Consider the following 13,026-nt stretch of genomic DNA (forward strand, 5'->3'; position numbering starts at 1 on the left):
GGGGGGCAGGGGCTTTGGGTGGGAGCAAGGGACAGCAGGGGTGGGGGGCAAGGGTTTTGAGTGAGGGGTACAGGGCAGTAGGGCAGCCTGGGGGGCAGGGGCAGCAAGGCTGGGGGATAAGGGGCACAAGCAAGGCATCCTGCCATGTACCCCCTACCCAAACACTGCCCGGTGCAGCAAGTGGGAGGGGGCACAGCTGGTGCCACTGTGCGCAGCCCTGATGGGCGAGCCCGGAGCCAGCATGGGGCCCAGGCTGGCAGTGAAGCTGGGTTACAAACTGGTGCTGAGTGTGGGAAAAGTGGTCCCTTGCCTGCCCTGTGGCTGGTGCCCCGTGATGCAGATGTTTGCAGCCCACATGGGGCTGTCTGTGCCTGTTCAGGACAGCCCCATGTGGGCTGCGAGCAGCTGTAGCAGGGAGCACCAGCCATGGGGTGGGGGAAGGGCTACTTTACCCTGGGCCGCTTTTGCCTGGGCTCCTTCCCTGCCCTCTCCCCCCCCTTCCCCCAACCCTTACCTGAGGTTCCAGCATGGGACAGCTACGTGGTCCCTGTCAGGGCTGGGGCTGGATAGGCCGTGCAGTTGCGGGAGCCTGCCAGGCTTCTCCTGGGTCCTACTGCTCCTGGTTCCTGTCATTTTTGACAGGAACCAACGACAGAGAAATATTAATTTTCTATTTTTTTTAGGGGCCCCGTGAGCCAGATAGAATGGCTTTGTGGGCCAGATCTGGCCCGTGGGCCATATTTTGCCCATCCCTGTTTTAGATCTATAGATAGATAGATAAATATATATGCTCATACAGTACAATGAGACAACACATGCCATATCAGTGGAATAAACATTAGAAAATCTACATGACGCCACACAAACCGTCCTCCCCGCACAGCCAATGGTGGGGTTCATGACACTGTGTTTTTTATTTTTTTCTTTCATTCTTTGAACTCTGTGTCTAATGCTCAATTTCAAATAATTTCTAGAAAAGTGCCTCTAATATCACCTTTTCTATTCAAATATTAAGGTTATTATTCTGTCACTTACTTGGGTTAACAACAGTGAGAATTAACATGGGTACAATCTGAGTCTAGTCATACTATTTTAAGGAGTTGCAAATGAACAATGTAAATGGTTTTGTAATCCCTGTTATTTTTGTTTTTTGTAGAGGACGGTGCCCAAGCAATGATGAGGAGAATATTGCATTAATCTCTTAGGCTGCTATTTTTAGAGGCCAATTGAGTTAATATTTTGCTGCTTGAAGGAGAAAAGGCCTTTGTGAGTTGCAGGCAGTGGCTAGAATTAAAACCCTGAGTGCTTGTATGAATTATTAAGTCTACACAAAAATATCCATGATTATGAAATCCTGCTCTGATAGCTGCCCCTACAATAGGGCTTTAACTGGGAACAGCAAACATTTAGCAGCATGGTTTAATTTAAAGGGAAAACTTGGAGCTCAGATTTTGAAAACAAACAGAGTTCTTTCTGGAGAATGCAGCCTTTAGCACTTCAGCATTCCTCAAGTCTTTACTTTGAAATAAAAGAGGTCAATATTAGTTCCTCTTTTAAGATAACAGCAACATTCAGGGTTCTGTGTTTCCCTTACACAAGCTAGTAAGACCATTAATGCCTGAAACTGGCTGTTCAGTTTCTAGCAATGTCATCAACTTCACCTTCAGAAATGCAGACCACCAAAGAAAAGAAACCTTTCGTTTAACTCCAACGTGTGAATGCTATAGGACCTCACTGAACTGTGCCTTAGTAGGTGGCAAAACCACAGAATATATTTAGCGGTTCAGTTTAGAATTATACAAGCACAGAAATGTGAGTACAGGAAACTGCTCAGAGTGAAAAGCGTTAGTAAAATCACACCTCTCATCCTTCAGCATGAGAGCACCACATAGCATCTGGCCCTGTCCTTGTCACTAGTTAATATTGAAACTTTCTGATAAAACTCACTTCTCACTGGGACACTTCTTCTTGACAGCTTCCAGATGCTCTTTTTGCTAGTGCTGATGAATATGGCAGGGACAGGCTCTTGGTGTTCTTGCAGCAGCTCTTTTAGGAAGGAAGAAGAGCTGGCTGGCAGTCTATAGTGAGAAAAACTACCACTGTCTTCCTGATTCCCTTTACTTGACAGCAGAAGCAGCACTAATACACATCACCACTGTAAGAACTGAGTGTAGTCACAGCAAGAGAGCAAAGATAATTTCCCTTTCTTAGCTCCTACCTTTTCAACTCCAAATAGCTTGTTGAAGTTTTATAGCTTTTGGTGGGAACTTAAGGTTTCCAGATCAAATTTTCATGCCTTCTATGACAATGATATATAAATATAGTCTTTACTGCATATAGACTATATTGCATATAGTCTTTATTGTCTTTAGGACCTTAATTTTATCTTCTACCTCATACATTGATTCCTCAGTGCTCTGGGCAAGTAAGTCATCAGTCTCCAGTGACAACATACTTATCTTAGGACCTTGTTACACATTAATTTTAGGCAGATCCTGGAGCTCTTAACCCCTGGATTGTCCACACAGTAACACACAGTAACACATGACAAATAGTTTTAAGCACACTTTAAGTATGACCAGTACTCCACACATCCCAATCTCAAATCCCAATTTATTAAAACATGAGACCTTCCTTAATTTACCTCCTCTTTATTTCTTTTTGAATTCTGATTTTTTAACTTACTTTTATTTTATTTTTCAGTGGTTGATTCCCTTCATTTCACCACTCTTCCCCCACCCCCATTTCCTTTCTACCTCCCATTTCATTATCCACACCATCCCATTAACTCTCTGCCTCACAGCTTCATGTCCCCCCTGCAACCCATCTGTTAGCCCTCCCCACCCAAAAAGGAGGGATAGAAGCCTGTCCTGGCTCACCAGCCATGTAGTGGCAACTCACAGCTGTCAGGACCCTACTTGCCAGCCGTCTAGTGGCAAGTCATAGCTGTGCAGGTGGGGGACAGTCAGAGAAGGTTTTTAGCCTTAAGATGTGACTTCTTCAAACTTCAAGGCACTACAGGCTCTAACTACAGCATAGCTGCAAGCTTTAGAGTATCTAGGAATGGCTACTTCAAGTCATAGAAGGTACATGTTCTATGGAGGATGGACATGTCCAGATCCTTTTAATCTAGCAAGTAAACTCTCCTATTTGCTTCAGTGAATGACTGTGGGTAGGCCACAGATAAGGAATACACATACGAGAGTGAAATGAGAAAAGAACCCTGATGCCAGTGTTCTACAGATTCAGCAGGTACAGTAGAGTATTTTAGATGACTGTACTTACTTTTCCGAACACAGTGGTCAGGTATGGGAGCTAGATTGTTCCGTACAGGAGTAAGGTCTTTTACTTTGGGTAGTTCTAGGGACATCTGTTGAAAACTTTTCCCTGTAAAAATAAATGTACTTATATATATCAGCAAACACACTCTTGGAAATAAAACTGCATACAACAATATTCTGCTGGCTAGTAGAATGAAAATTCTTTTGTTCAGTTTAAAAAAGTATGTGTCCTGGTATGTCAGCCTTATAAATCACTAGTTAAAAATGGCTAGACAGATGGTTGTAGAGAATTGCTGATTTAGTTACTGTCATTTGTTACAATGACTTAGGGTCATTTAGTGCACACAATAACCTTATGAGCTTGTGACTACCATTCATCCATGTAGATTGGACTGCAAAATCTGAGCCTTAGCTGGTAAACTCTTTTGGCCAGGGCCTATGGCTTCTTTAGGCCTGGAATAACACCTAACATGATAGGACTTGGGCCTGGCTGGAGCTTTTGGCTGACACTTGTTCAGATAATAAACATGGGCACTGGAAGGATAAAACAAGCCAAGTATGATATGCGTCCTTAAAATCTGCTAATCAAAGTAAAATTCCCTTCTGCCCAACAAGAATGTATACTGGAAAATGAAAGGTATATAGTGAATATAATGAAAGGTCTAATTTTTGGCGTTGCCCTGGTATGTATTAGAGCAAAATTTAGTCCTGAAATGCTAACTGTATTCTACACTAGATGAACAATATCGAATAGAAGAGTTACAAAAGAATATCCAAACATTTTAAAGATGTTGAAAATGAACAGCATTCCTAAATCTGGGAACAGTGAAAAATCTGATAATTTGCTTGTAGCTATTTCACTATACAAACCTCTGGATAGAAGAAAATACAACCCGCACATCCCAAACACTAACCCCTCTCTAAAACCTCTCTGGATTCTCCTGAAGTTCTTCTGCTTCAGTCTCCTGAGGTCCCCAGGCACTAGTAGACTTCATTACATGACTCTAGCTGTCCTGCAAGACTGTAGTCTGCCTAGCCAATATGATTCCAAGCTAACAGCATATTTTCAGTTGACATGCAGGGAAGAGGGAAGGCTTCTGAAGAATTTGGTTGAACACCATCTTGGGAAGTAGAGAACACAGTGCTAATGTGAACTGCCTTGGCAATAAGCTGGGTGGTCCTCAAATACACCTATGTGTTACTATACTGTGCAAGATCAACCTGTGGAGAAAAAGCTATAGGTAAGTGAGAAATGATAGACAGAACAAGCAGCAACCATGCAGGAAGCACAAGGATTTAAAATTAAAGTTGCTAAACTAGTTGCTAACACAGCAATGTTCTATGCAGCTTACTGTTCAATTTTCAAATAAGCGTAGAAATAGCTAAGGGGGTGCCAAATACCCATGTAAGGAAGTACAAGAAGCAAGGATTTCTTAGGGCAATATTTTTATTGGATCAACTGCATAGTTGGGATAGAGGTAGACAAGCTTTTGAATGGAAGACATTCTTCCTCAGGTCTGATCAGAACAAGTCAGATACTAAGATATCACCCTAAGAAATCCTTGCCTTGCATAATGTCTGGATGACCATGGTCAGAACATCACTCTTATTTTACCATGTAAGGAAGCAAAGACTGCACTCTTGCACTGACCACCATTAACTTGAACTCTGAAGATACCTCTGGGGAAAAAAAAATCTCTGAATTACTGTCCCTTATGTAGATAACCACAATTCACTTCACTTGGCTTGATCTTAAAAGGGTTTGATCCAAAGGCCAGTGACGGCAAAGACAATCTATCTACTGATTTATCAAAGACCAAAGCTGCTTTGTTTTGCTGAAACATGAAGAACACTCATACAGATCAAAGAATTGATACTCTGTTGGGAGACTGAATGCAACAAGCTCTGCAAGGCTTTTATTTTGTGCTCTGTTTAGTCCTTAACCTTCTAGAAAGTGAATGCAACGTGAGTATAATATGCTGTCCCTATTTTACTCCCAATTTGCAATCATTCTGCACCAAGAAAAATGAATACAGGAAGCTTCAAGATAGCAGAGAATCAGGTCCTCTGCTTTCATTATGGTATTCCAGCACTACCTCTTGTATTGTGATCTATGATCTGGCCCATAGAGCTCTTCAAGGATCTGGAAATTTTGTTAGAGAAGGGAGCAGCGGCAATTTATGCTGCCACTGCTCCCTCACCACCAAATTTTCAAGCCAGGTGGGCCAGACGACATGACCCCGCACACAGGATCCTGGCAGTGTGCAGGGACCCAGAGCCCAGGCAGTGGGCCTAGTCTGGCATCCACAAGGCTGAACCTAGGATGGTGGGGCCTGATCTGGGGAATGTGTTGCTGGAGTTGAGGCAGTGGGGTCCAAATTTAGCATATGCAGTCGGAGCTGGGGCAAGGGCTGGAGCAGAGAGCCCAATCCAATATGCATGGAGCTGGGGCTGGGGCTGAGGCAGTGGGACCCAATCCAGTATATTAAGGACTGGGGTTGGGATGGCAGGCCAAGGCTGTAGCTGAAATATAGTGTATGGGACTGGAGCCCAATGCAACTCCCACTGGATTGGGCTCCAGCCCAATTTGCACTGGTTTGGGCCAACAGACTGGATTCAGCTCACAGGCCCACCCAGCACCACTAATTTGGCCTGCATGGCCAAATGGTTGGGCACCACTGGCATAAATTATGGAACTGTAGTATCTCAGAAGAAAGAGAAAAGTTGAGACACAATGGCTTCCAAATGAAATGATTGGTTCTAATGTGAATGCCTTCTTGTGGGTCAGAAGTTCTAAACTGAAGTAGAAATAAATGATTCTCTTCCCCAGATATTTCCTTTGGGCCCAAAGTGCATTTTCTAGTGTCATTTGTTTTCTGTATAGGCTGGCAAGGAAGTACAGTCTTGATTATAACATGTCAGCTTTGCTTGCATTTTATTTATTGATATTCTTATTATAGCTGGCTCTATAGCTAGTTCTTAGCTTTCTTTTAGCAGCTGGATATGTGATCCCTCCCATGGGCTTTCATGTGGAACAGAAGTAACTTATGATGAATATGGCACTGTAAATTCCCCCTTCACTTTCAAAGCAGGATCTGCCACATAAATCAGCTCTTGCCCAGCAGCCCTCTCTGCCAAGATGCATTCTCTATTTGATTATATAGCACTGCTTGTACCAAGATAAAAATAATAATAGTCCATTGTTTTATGTTACCTACTACAGCACCTAAAAGGTCCTGGGTACTGTACAAACATAATTAGGCAGAACACTGGGCCTGAGAGATTAGCGATCTAAAAATACAAATGTTTGAATAGGAAAGAAGGGCTGCAGGTGGTTACACAGTGTTGAGAAACATGTGCAGCTGCCTCTCCATTCCATACAGGGCCATTACCCATATTGGTTGGAGTTTCTATACTTTTCCCCCTTTCCATGTCACAAAGTGGATTAGGGTGTATGCTTGCTAAGGGTATGGATAGCTGTTTTAAAAGAGGAAGAGAAGCTGCTCCTCTGGAGCACATAAAATCTATAACACTCTTTTACATGTGCATGATCGTGCAGCAGCACAAGGGAAAAAAATTGCCCTTTGACTCTGAATGAAACAGGGTTAAAATTGTAGTGGTTTTAGCCCACGTGTATTCTTACAGAATCAGGTAGATGTAACAGTTGCATTATAATAATGTATTTTTGTATTCTTTGATAGCAGTACAATGTTTACACCTGTCTATGCCTTAGGCACATGATAGCAAGGCCAATTAAAGAAAACTGCTCTGAATTCCTGATGCCAACTCAGTATTTCAGTTGGCAAGAATTTCTACTGCAATATTGCCAAAGCTCTTTGGTATCGTTAAATCATTTTGGTTTCACCACTGACAAGTGCAGGGTACTGCACCTGGGGAGGAAGAACCAGCACCAGACCTACAGGCTGGGGAACTCCCTTCTCATCAGTGCAGAGGTAGAAAAGGATCTTGGAGTCATTATTGAGGCCAATATGAACATGGGCCGACAGTGTGGGGACATGGCCAGGAAGGCTAACTGCACCTTGTTGTGCATCCACAGATGCATCTCAAGCAGGTCCAAGGAAGTAATCCTCCCCCTCTATGCGTCACTGGTCAGGCCGCAGTTGGAGTACTGAGTCCAATTCTGGGCGCTGCACTTCAAGAGGGATCTGGACAACATGGAGAGGGTCCAGAGGAGGGCCATGCACTCGATCAGGGGGCAGCAGGGCAGGTCCTACAAGGAGAGGCTACAGGCCCTGAACCTGTTCAGCCTGCACAAGAGAAGGCTGAGGGGGGATCTAGTGGCCATTTACAAACTAGTCAGAGGGGACGAGCAGGCATTGTGGGAGTCCCTGTTCCCCCGAGCATGACCAGGAGTGACAAGAAATAACGGTCACAAGCTGGCAGAGGGTTGTGGGATTCAGGCTAGACATCAGGAGGCGCTACTTCACTGTCAGGGCTGCTAGGATCTGGAAACAACTTCCAAGAAAAGCGGTGCTGGCTCTGACCCTGGGGGTCTTTAAAGGGAGGCTGGATGAACACTTGGCCAGGTGACCCCAGTACTCTTTCTTGCCATGGCAGGGGGTCGGACATGATGATCTGCTCAGGTCCCTTCCAACCCTACCAACTATGAAACTATGGTTCTGCTCAGGACATACAGTGAGACAGTGCCAGCATTATGATGTATGGTAAACCTGATGGCCACCCACACCAGATTCTGCTCTTTGAATGTATGTCAGGTTTCAGTTGACAAATTTACTGAGCTTTCATTTCTAAGAGCACACAGAAATATACTGAAAAATCTCCACTTCGATGCTCAATAGCAGTCTCAATAGCATTAGCACAAAAATATAGCCGTGGGTTTTAGAAAAGACAGACTAATATAAGGCATTACATGCTGAATTTCAGATGAGAAAATGATTTCATTGAAAAGCCTCAACATTACTTATTCCCAGAATTCAGTCCTATATTTCCAGCAGTTAGGAAATTACATGTAGCTTCTAGTCATGACTAAAAACAGGAAAAAACAAGAAAAGAATATTAACATGTAATCATTATCTAAAAGACCAGATGTTACTTTCTCATTGGCAGCTCAAAGACCAAGTAAAGCTTTCTGAAAGGAATCTTCCTATCCAATCTGGCTCTCCAATGCAGAATCTTATTTCACTTCTGAACTCTTAAAAACCCGCTGGTAGGGCAATGCCTTGAAAACTTCTGAGGGTAAAAATCCCGCAGCTAAGTCAATGGCTCTGAAGTTCATGAAATGAATTTAGTGCTACTTCATGGGTGGCTTTAATTACAGCAGCAGACATATTTGATCAGGGCAAACAACTGAGCCTGGAAATCAGCAGCTCTTTTATCAGAAAAATGTAAGATAATCTCTGGGTGACACATTCCCATCAAACTATTTGCCTTCTGCTTATATAGTTTTATTTGAATCATTTCTGTGCAGGCCCTTTATGCCAGCTGGGAGAATCTGGTAATTTTTGGAAAGTTTTCTTTGTTCAGGGTCAACTCAGCTTGTATACTGTGTCCTAAATGATCATGGTGCTCACACATTTTTTATTTAATAAGTTTATTTTGTAATTGCAATTAAAAATATTCTGGATGGTAAGTTATAAACCATTTGTGGCAGAGGAATAGATTTTTCCCTACATCACACAAAGGAAGCTCCCACTACAGTGGATAAACTGTCTCCTATAGATTACACGAGTTGGATTATGAACCTGTAAAATAGATCTTTGTGCTGATGCTAAGTCTCATTGAAGTCAGTGAACCTTCAAGTCAGTTCAGGAGTCCATCTGTGTGGACTCATTTAGAAGACTGAGCCTTAAATCGTAGAAAATTCATGGAAGGAAAGCAACTAGGTGATGCTGTCCATCAACCAGTGTAAACTAGGAATTAGGTCTATAGCTGTGGTGCCCAACCTTTTTGCCCACAGGCCAGAGGGGCGGTGCCAGGTCCCTTCCAGGACTGGATCTGGCCGGTTGGCCTGATCCAGCCCAGAGGGTGGGTACACTTGGGGCAAATCTTGTGCATGGGGTGGGCCCAGAGGGGAGCCAGTCTGGTGTGGGGGACAGGTTCAGCCACAGCCAGATTCAGCGAGGTGGCAATGGCCTATGCCTGGGCTGGGCTGATATAGCCATGCAGCAATGGCCCAGCCCCAATCCAAGGGCTTAGAAATTTGGCAGTGGGAGAACAGTGTCGGTGTTAATTGCTTAACTGCCACTGCTCTCCTGCTGCCAAATTTCTTTACCTATGGGGAGCCTTGTAGGCAGTTTGGCCTGTTGGCTTGTGGTTGAGCACCCTGGCTCTACAGTTTTCAGAAAAGACACAATCTAGTTTTAAGTGTATTCCACATCTAACTGAGAATTCCACTGAGAAATATTTCCTGTATTTCAACTCAGTTTTCCTGCACTCAATTTTAGCTCATTCATCTCAGAAATAACCACTTGAATACTCCTAAATCATTTTTCAGTTTCCTTGGTAGTTATTTACATATGGGCTGCAGAAAACCTGCAAGATTTGTTTCACATGGGTTATGTGAACTGGACCTAGCAGGATTTAGTCTGGAAGCAATGACAAGAGACCACACCTTGCTAATTTACCTGAAATTTGGAGTTCATGTAGTGGGAGAAATCACTGAGAGCTATGTGGGGAAAAACCATCTAAGCAGAGACATCTTGATGTAAGGGTGGTCAAGCCTTGCCACTCAGAAAATAAACCCCACCTAACTGCCTCTTTTGTGTGTGTGACAATCACCTGAGCAACTACATTTCTGCTGCTGGGTCTGCAGGTAACTGCTTAATGGCATCTGACACTCACATGCAGGTCTAAGTGAATTTGTCTTCTGCCTGACTTCAGACTAACAAGGCTACCTCTCTCTCCTGAAGGCATGAGTCTCATCTTATACACAAATCCCTTTGATTCATTAGCCATCTGGTGTCCTGCACACACATGATATGAGTCCTATTACATAGAGGAAGAGTAAACACAAATTTAAAAATATTAAATATCAGAACTCAGACTTACCTGTTTCTCCAATGTGGCCCTTTTCAACCTGCCATGTTTGCAGAGGTTAGAGAATATATGGGAGATATAGAACAAAGAAATTACCTGATGGAGAACGAGGCAGGGAGGGTAAGTGAGGAGGACACAAAAGCATATGGTTGGATCTTTCAGAGTTCAAAGCATTTATCATCTTATCTGAAGGAGGTGTAGTACAGACTTTATATGAGAGTACTTGGTTAGAATCTGTGCTCCAGGGGTTGTCTAACAGAGTCTGGCAGCCAGTTCTGTGATCTAACAGGTCATGTTCACTTCTACTTTTCTGAGATCTATGTGAAAAATGGTAGGTGTTAGTGCTCAAGGAGACACTTGAAGTTGCATTCTGAGAAGCTGTTAAGAAAGAGCTGCCGGTTGTAATGGGGGGGAGACTTTGTGTTCTGATTGGTGGAAGTGCACTACCCTCCAGCTGCTGCTTCTCTGACATGAGGTACTTTTGGGTGTCTGTGCTTCTCCTTTTGAAGTCAGCAGTGGCCACACATTCCCCAGAGAAATCTTTGCAGTTTGTTTCCATAATGCAATCAAATGTGGTGATGATATCATCAACTTCTGAAGTCTCTTCTCTTTGATATCCGTCTCTATTTCTGTCTTTCTGGTTTGTTCTCTGATCATCTTTCTTTTTTTTGCAGGAGAAAATTTGGTTAAACATACTAAATTTTCCTTCCTTCTTCAGGTTTTTATTCTTCTGTGAGGGAATTTGATGAATTGTTTCAAACCTATAGGGAATTATACAAACAAACAAACAGCCAAGTAAAAAAATGAGGAGAGCAGAAAGTAGAAAGCCTTTAGCATTGTTATTTAAACATAAGATTTTAAAGAAAATCTATCCTGTTTTAACACACAAAATGAAAAAGAATAATATTCAGATGAAAGTGCAGGTGTAAATTATATAGGCTGAATATAATTGTCCACATTTTATGAACAAAAATAAGCTGATAGGTAGTCTCTTCTTCTCCTACTGCTGTGCTTTTTATTTGTATTAGGATAAACATCTGCATTTGTTATTACTGGCTTAATTTCTGGTACCAGTCTACAGTCAATCTGCTATCAGAAATCTGTTTGATCTGTTCTGGTTTATGCACCTACAGAACAGCTAGCAGTATATTCCAGCTGCAGAATCATTGGTAGTGATGACAATACATGAACCAAGAATAGTATGAAAAGCATTCAGGGATTTTTAACGACTAAGGGGCCTTGGCTCAATGCCACATTTGGAAAGCGTTATTTTCCAACAAAATAGTGATTACTAACTCCAGGTCAGGGACACTGATTCAGTATAGCAAAGGGGGAAAATCACTTAATTCCATTTTTCACAATATCCTTCCCTTAGACATTGCAAATCCAATGTCTGTGAGGCCTTGAACAGTTTTCAGGAGACCTATCACAATCACAGCCAGCTCATAGACTGTGGCAGATTTAAAGGAGGCTGTTGAATAACTATAATTGAATAACTGTATAAGGAAGGAAGCTATTGCTTGGCTTTGTGGATTTGCAGTCATGAAATAAATAACTAACTAACTATTCAACATCTATGAGCAAGCCAGGATGTGGAGGTTTCAACAGCAGCAAACATAGCTTTAAGTATGTTTTGCCTTTTGTAACAGGAGATACTACTATTAACTGGAAAGAATGGGGAAAAACGAAGAAATGTGACAATTCATATGTGCCTAATATTGATGTGGTAAAACCTAGATAAATTAAGTTGGAGAAACTGAAAATATTTACAGAGATAAATAATGGATGGTGAGCAAAGAATATAATAGAGGAGCTTTAAAAAAGAGAAAGCATATATACAGCAAGGCCTGGAATTTTAAGAATGAAAATATCTTTTAAGCTATGAGTATGATAGCTTATTTTATTAGATGTTAAGTGACTTCAATAGAAATACAAGGCATAGATTTGAGGGAAAAATTTCCCCTGAAAGTAAATTTTGTCCATAAATATGAAGTGCTCATTTGTGTTACAACTACGTGTTATTTATTAGAAAGACTGATTGGACAGATGCTATCTTTAGCAATGAACCATTCCATAGATGGATACTTTTAGCTGGTGTTTTAGAGAAGAATTTGAACCAAGCATTGTATAAGAACTGCAGATTAATTCCTGCAGTCAGGAAGATTTTGTACCCCCCAGAGCATGCAGAGAGTAAGAAATGTCATTATGTCTTTCTAGTGAAGTTCAGTACTAGCATATGACCTGTAGGCAAAAGCAAGAGGTGCATTATGATTGTTCCTTTACCTGTGCTCCTGAGAAAGCAGCTTGATGCACGATGTGTGCCCGCAGTACATTGCATATGTCAGAGGAGTGTTTTCATTGATGTCCCGGGGGTTGCTATCTATCCCCAACTGTAGCAGTGTCTTTACGCAGTCTGCTTTCCCTGCTGCTGCAGCCCAATGCAGCGGTGTCCTAAGGAAGAGAAAGTGGAATACATTAATGATCACCTGAGGTGTGCTCCAGCATCGCTTACTCAGCATCTGCACTGGCCATCTTAATCAATTCTCAAACCATTGGTCTAGCTCAAATATATGTTCATCAGTTACAGTCATGGCAGGAGCAATAGTATAGATCTAGCTCTGCTAAGCATTAATGGTTAAAATGTTTGTAGTTGTCTTATACCACCACTTCCACCATTGCTAACACTGGTGGAAGAAGTGCCTAAAATTTCCAGTGAGGAATTTGAAAA

At 42.3% G+C, this 13,026-nt stretch overlaps 1 protein-coding gene across 1 annotated transcript in view; it reads right to left on the bottom strand.

The window, feature by feature from the left end:
- Window positions 1–13,026, bottom strand: part of ANKRD55 (ankyrin repeat domain 55) — an 82,982-nt gene that overhangs the window by 9,566 nt on the left and 60,390 nt on the right. Inside the window, exons 8-10 of the mRNA XM_019532088.1 lie at window positions 12,582–12,749; window positions 10,395–11,059; window positions 3,286–3,387 (exon numbers count right to left, since the gene is read on the bottom strand). Of these exons, the coding sequence (XP_019387633.1) occupies window positions 3,286–3,387; window positions 10,395–11,059; window positions 12,582–12,749 (935 nt within the window). The remainder of the gene's footprint in view (window positions 1–3,285; window positions 3,388–10,394; window positions 11,060–12,581; window positions 12,750–13,026) is intronic.

The sequence above is a fragment of the Crocodylus porosus genome, unplaced genomic scaffold (assembly GCF_001723895.1).
Source record: "Crocodylus porosus isolate Cpor-Errol unplaced genomic scaffold, CroPor_comp1, whole genome shotgun sequence".
In the NCBI taxonomy this organism is placed as follows: Eukaryota; Metazoa; Chordata; order Crocodylia; family Crocodylidae; genus Crocodylus; species Crocodylus porosus.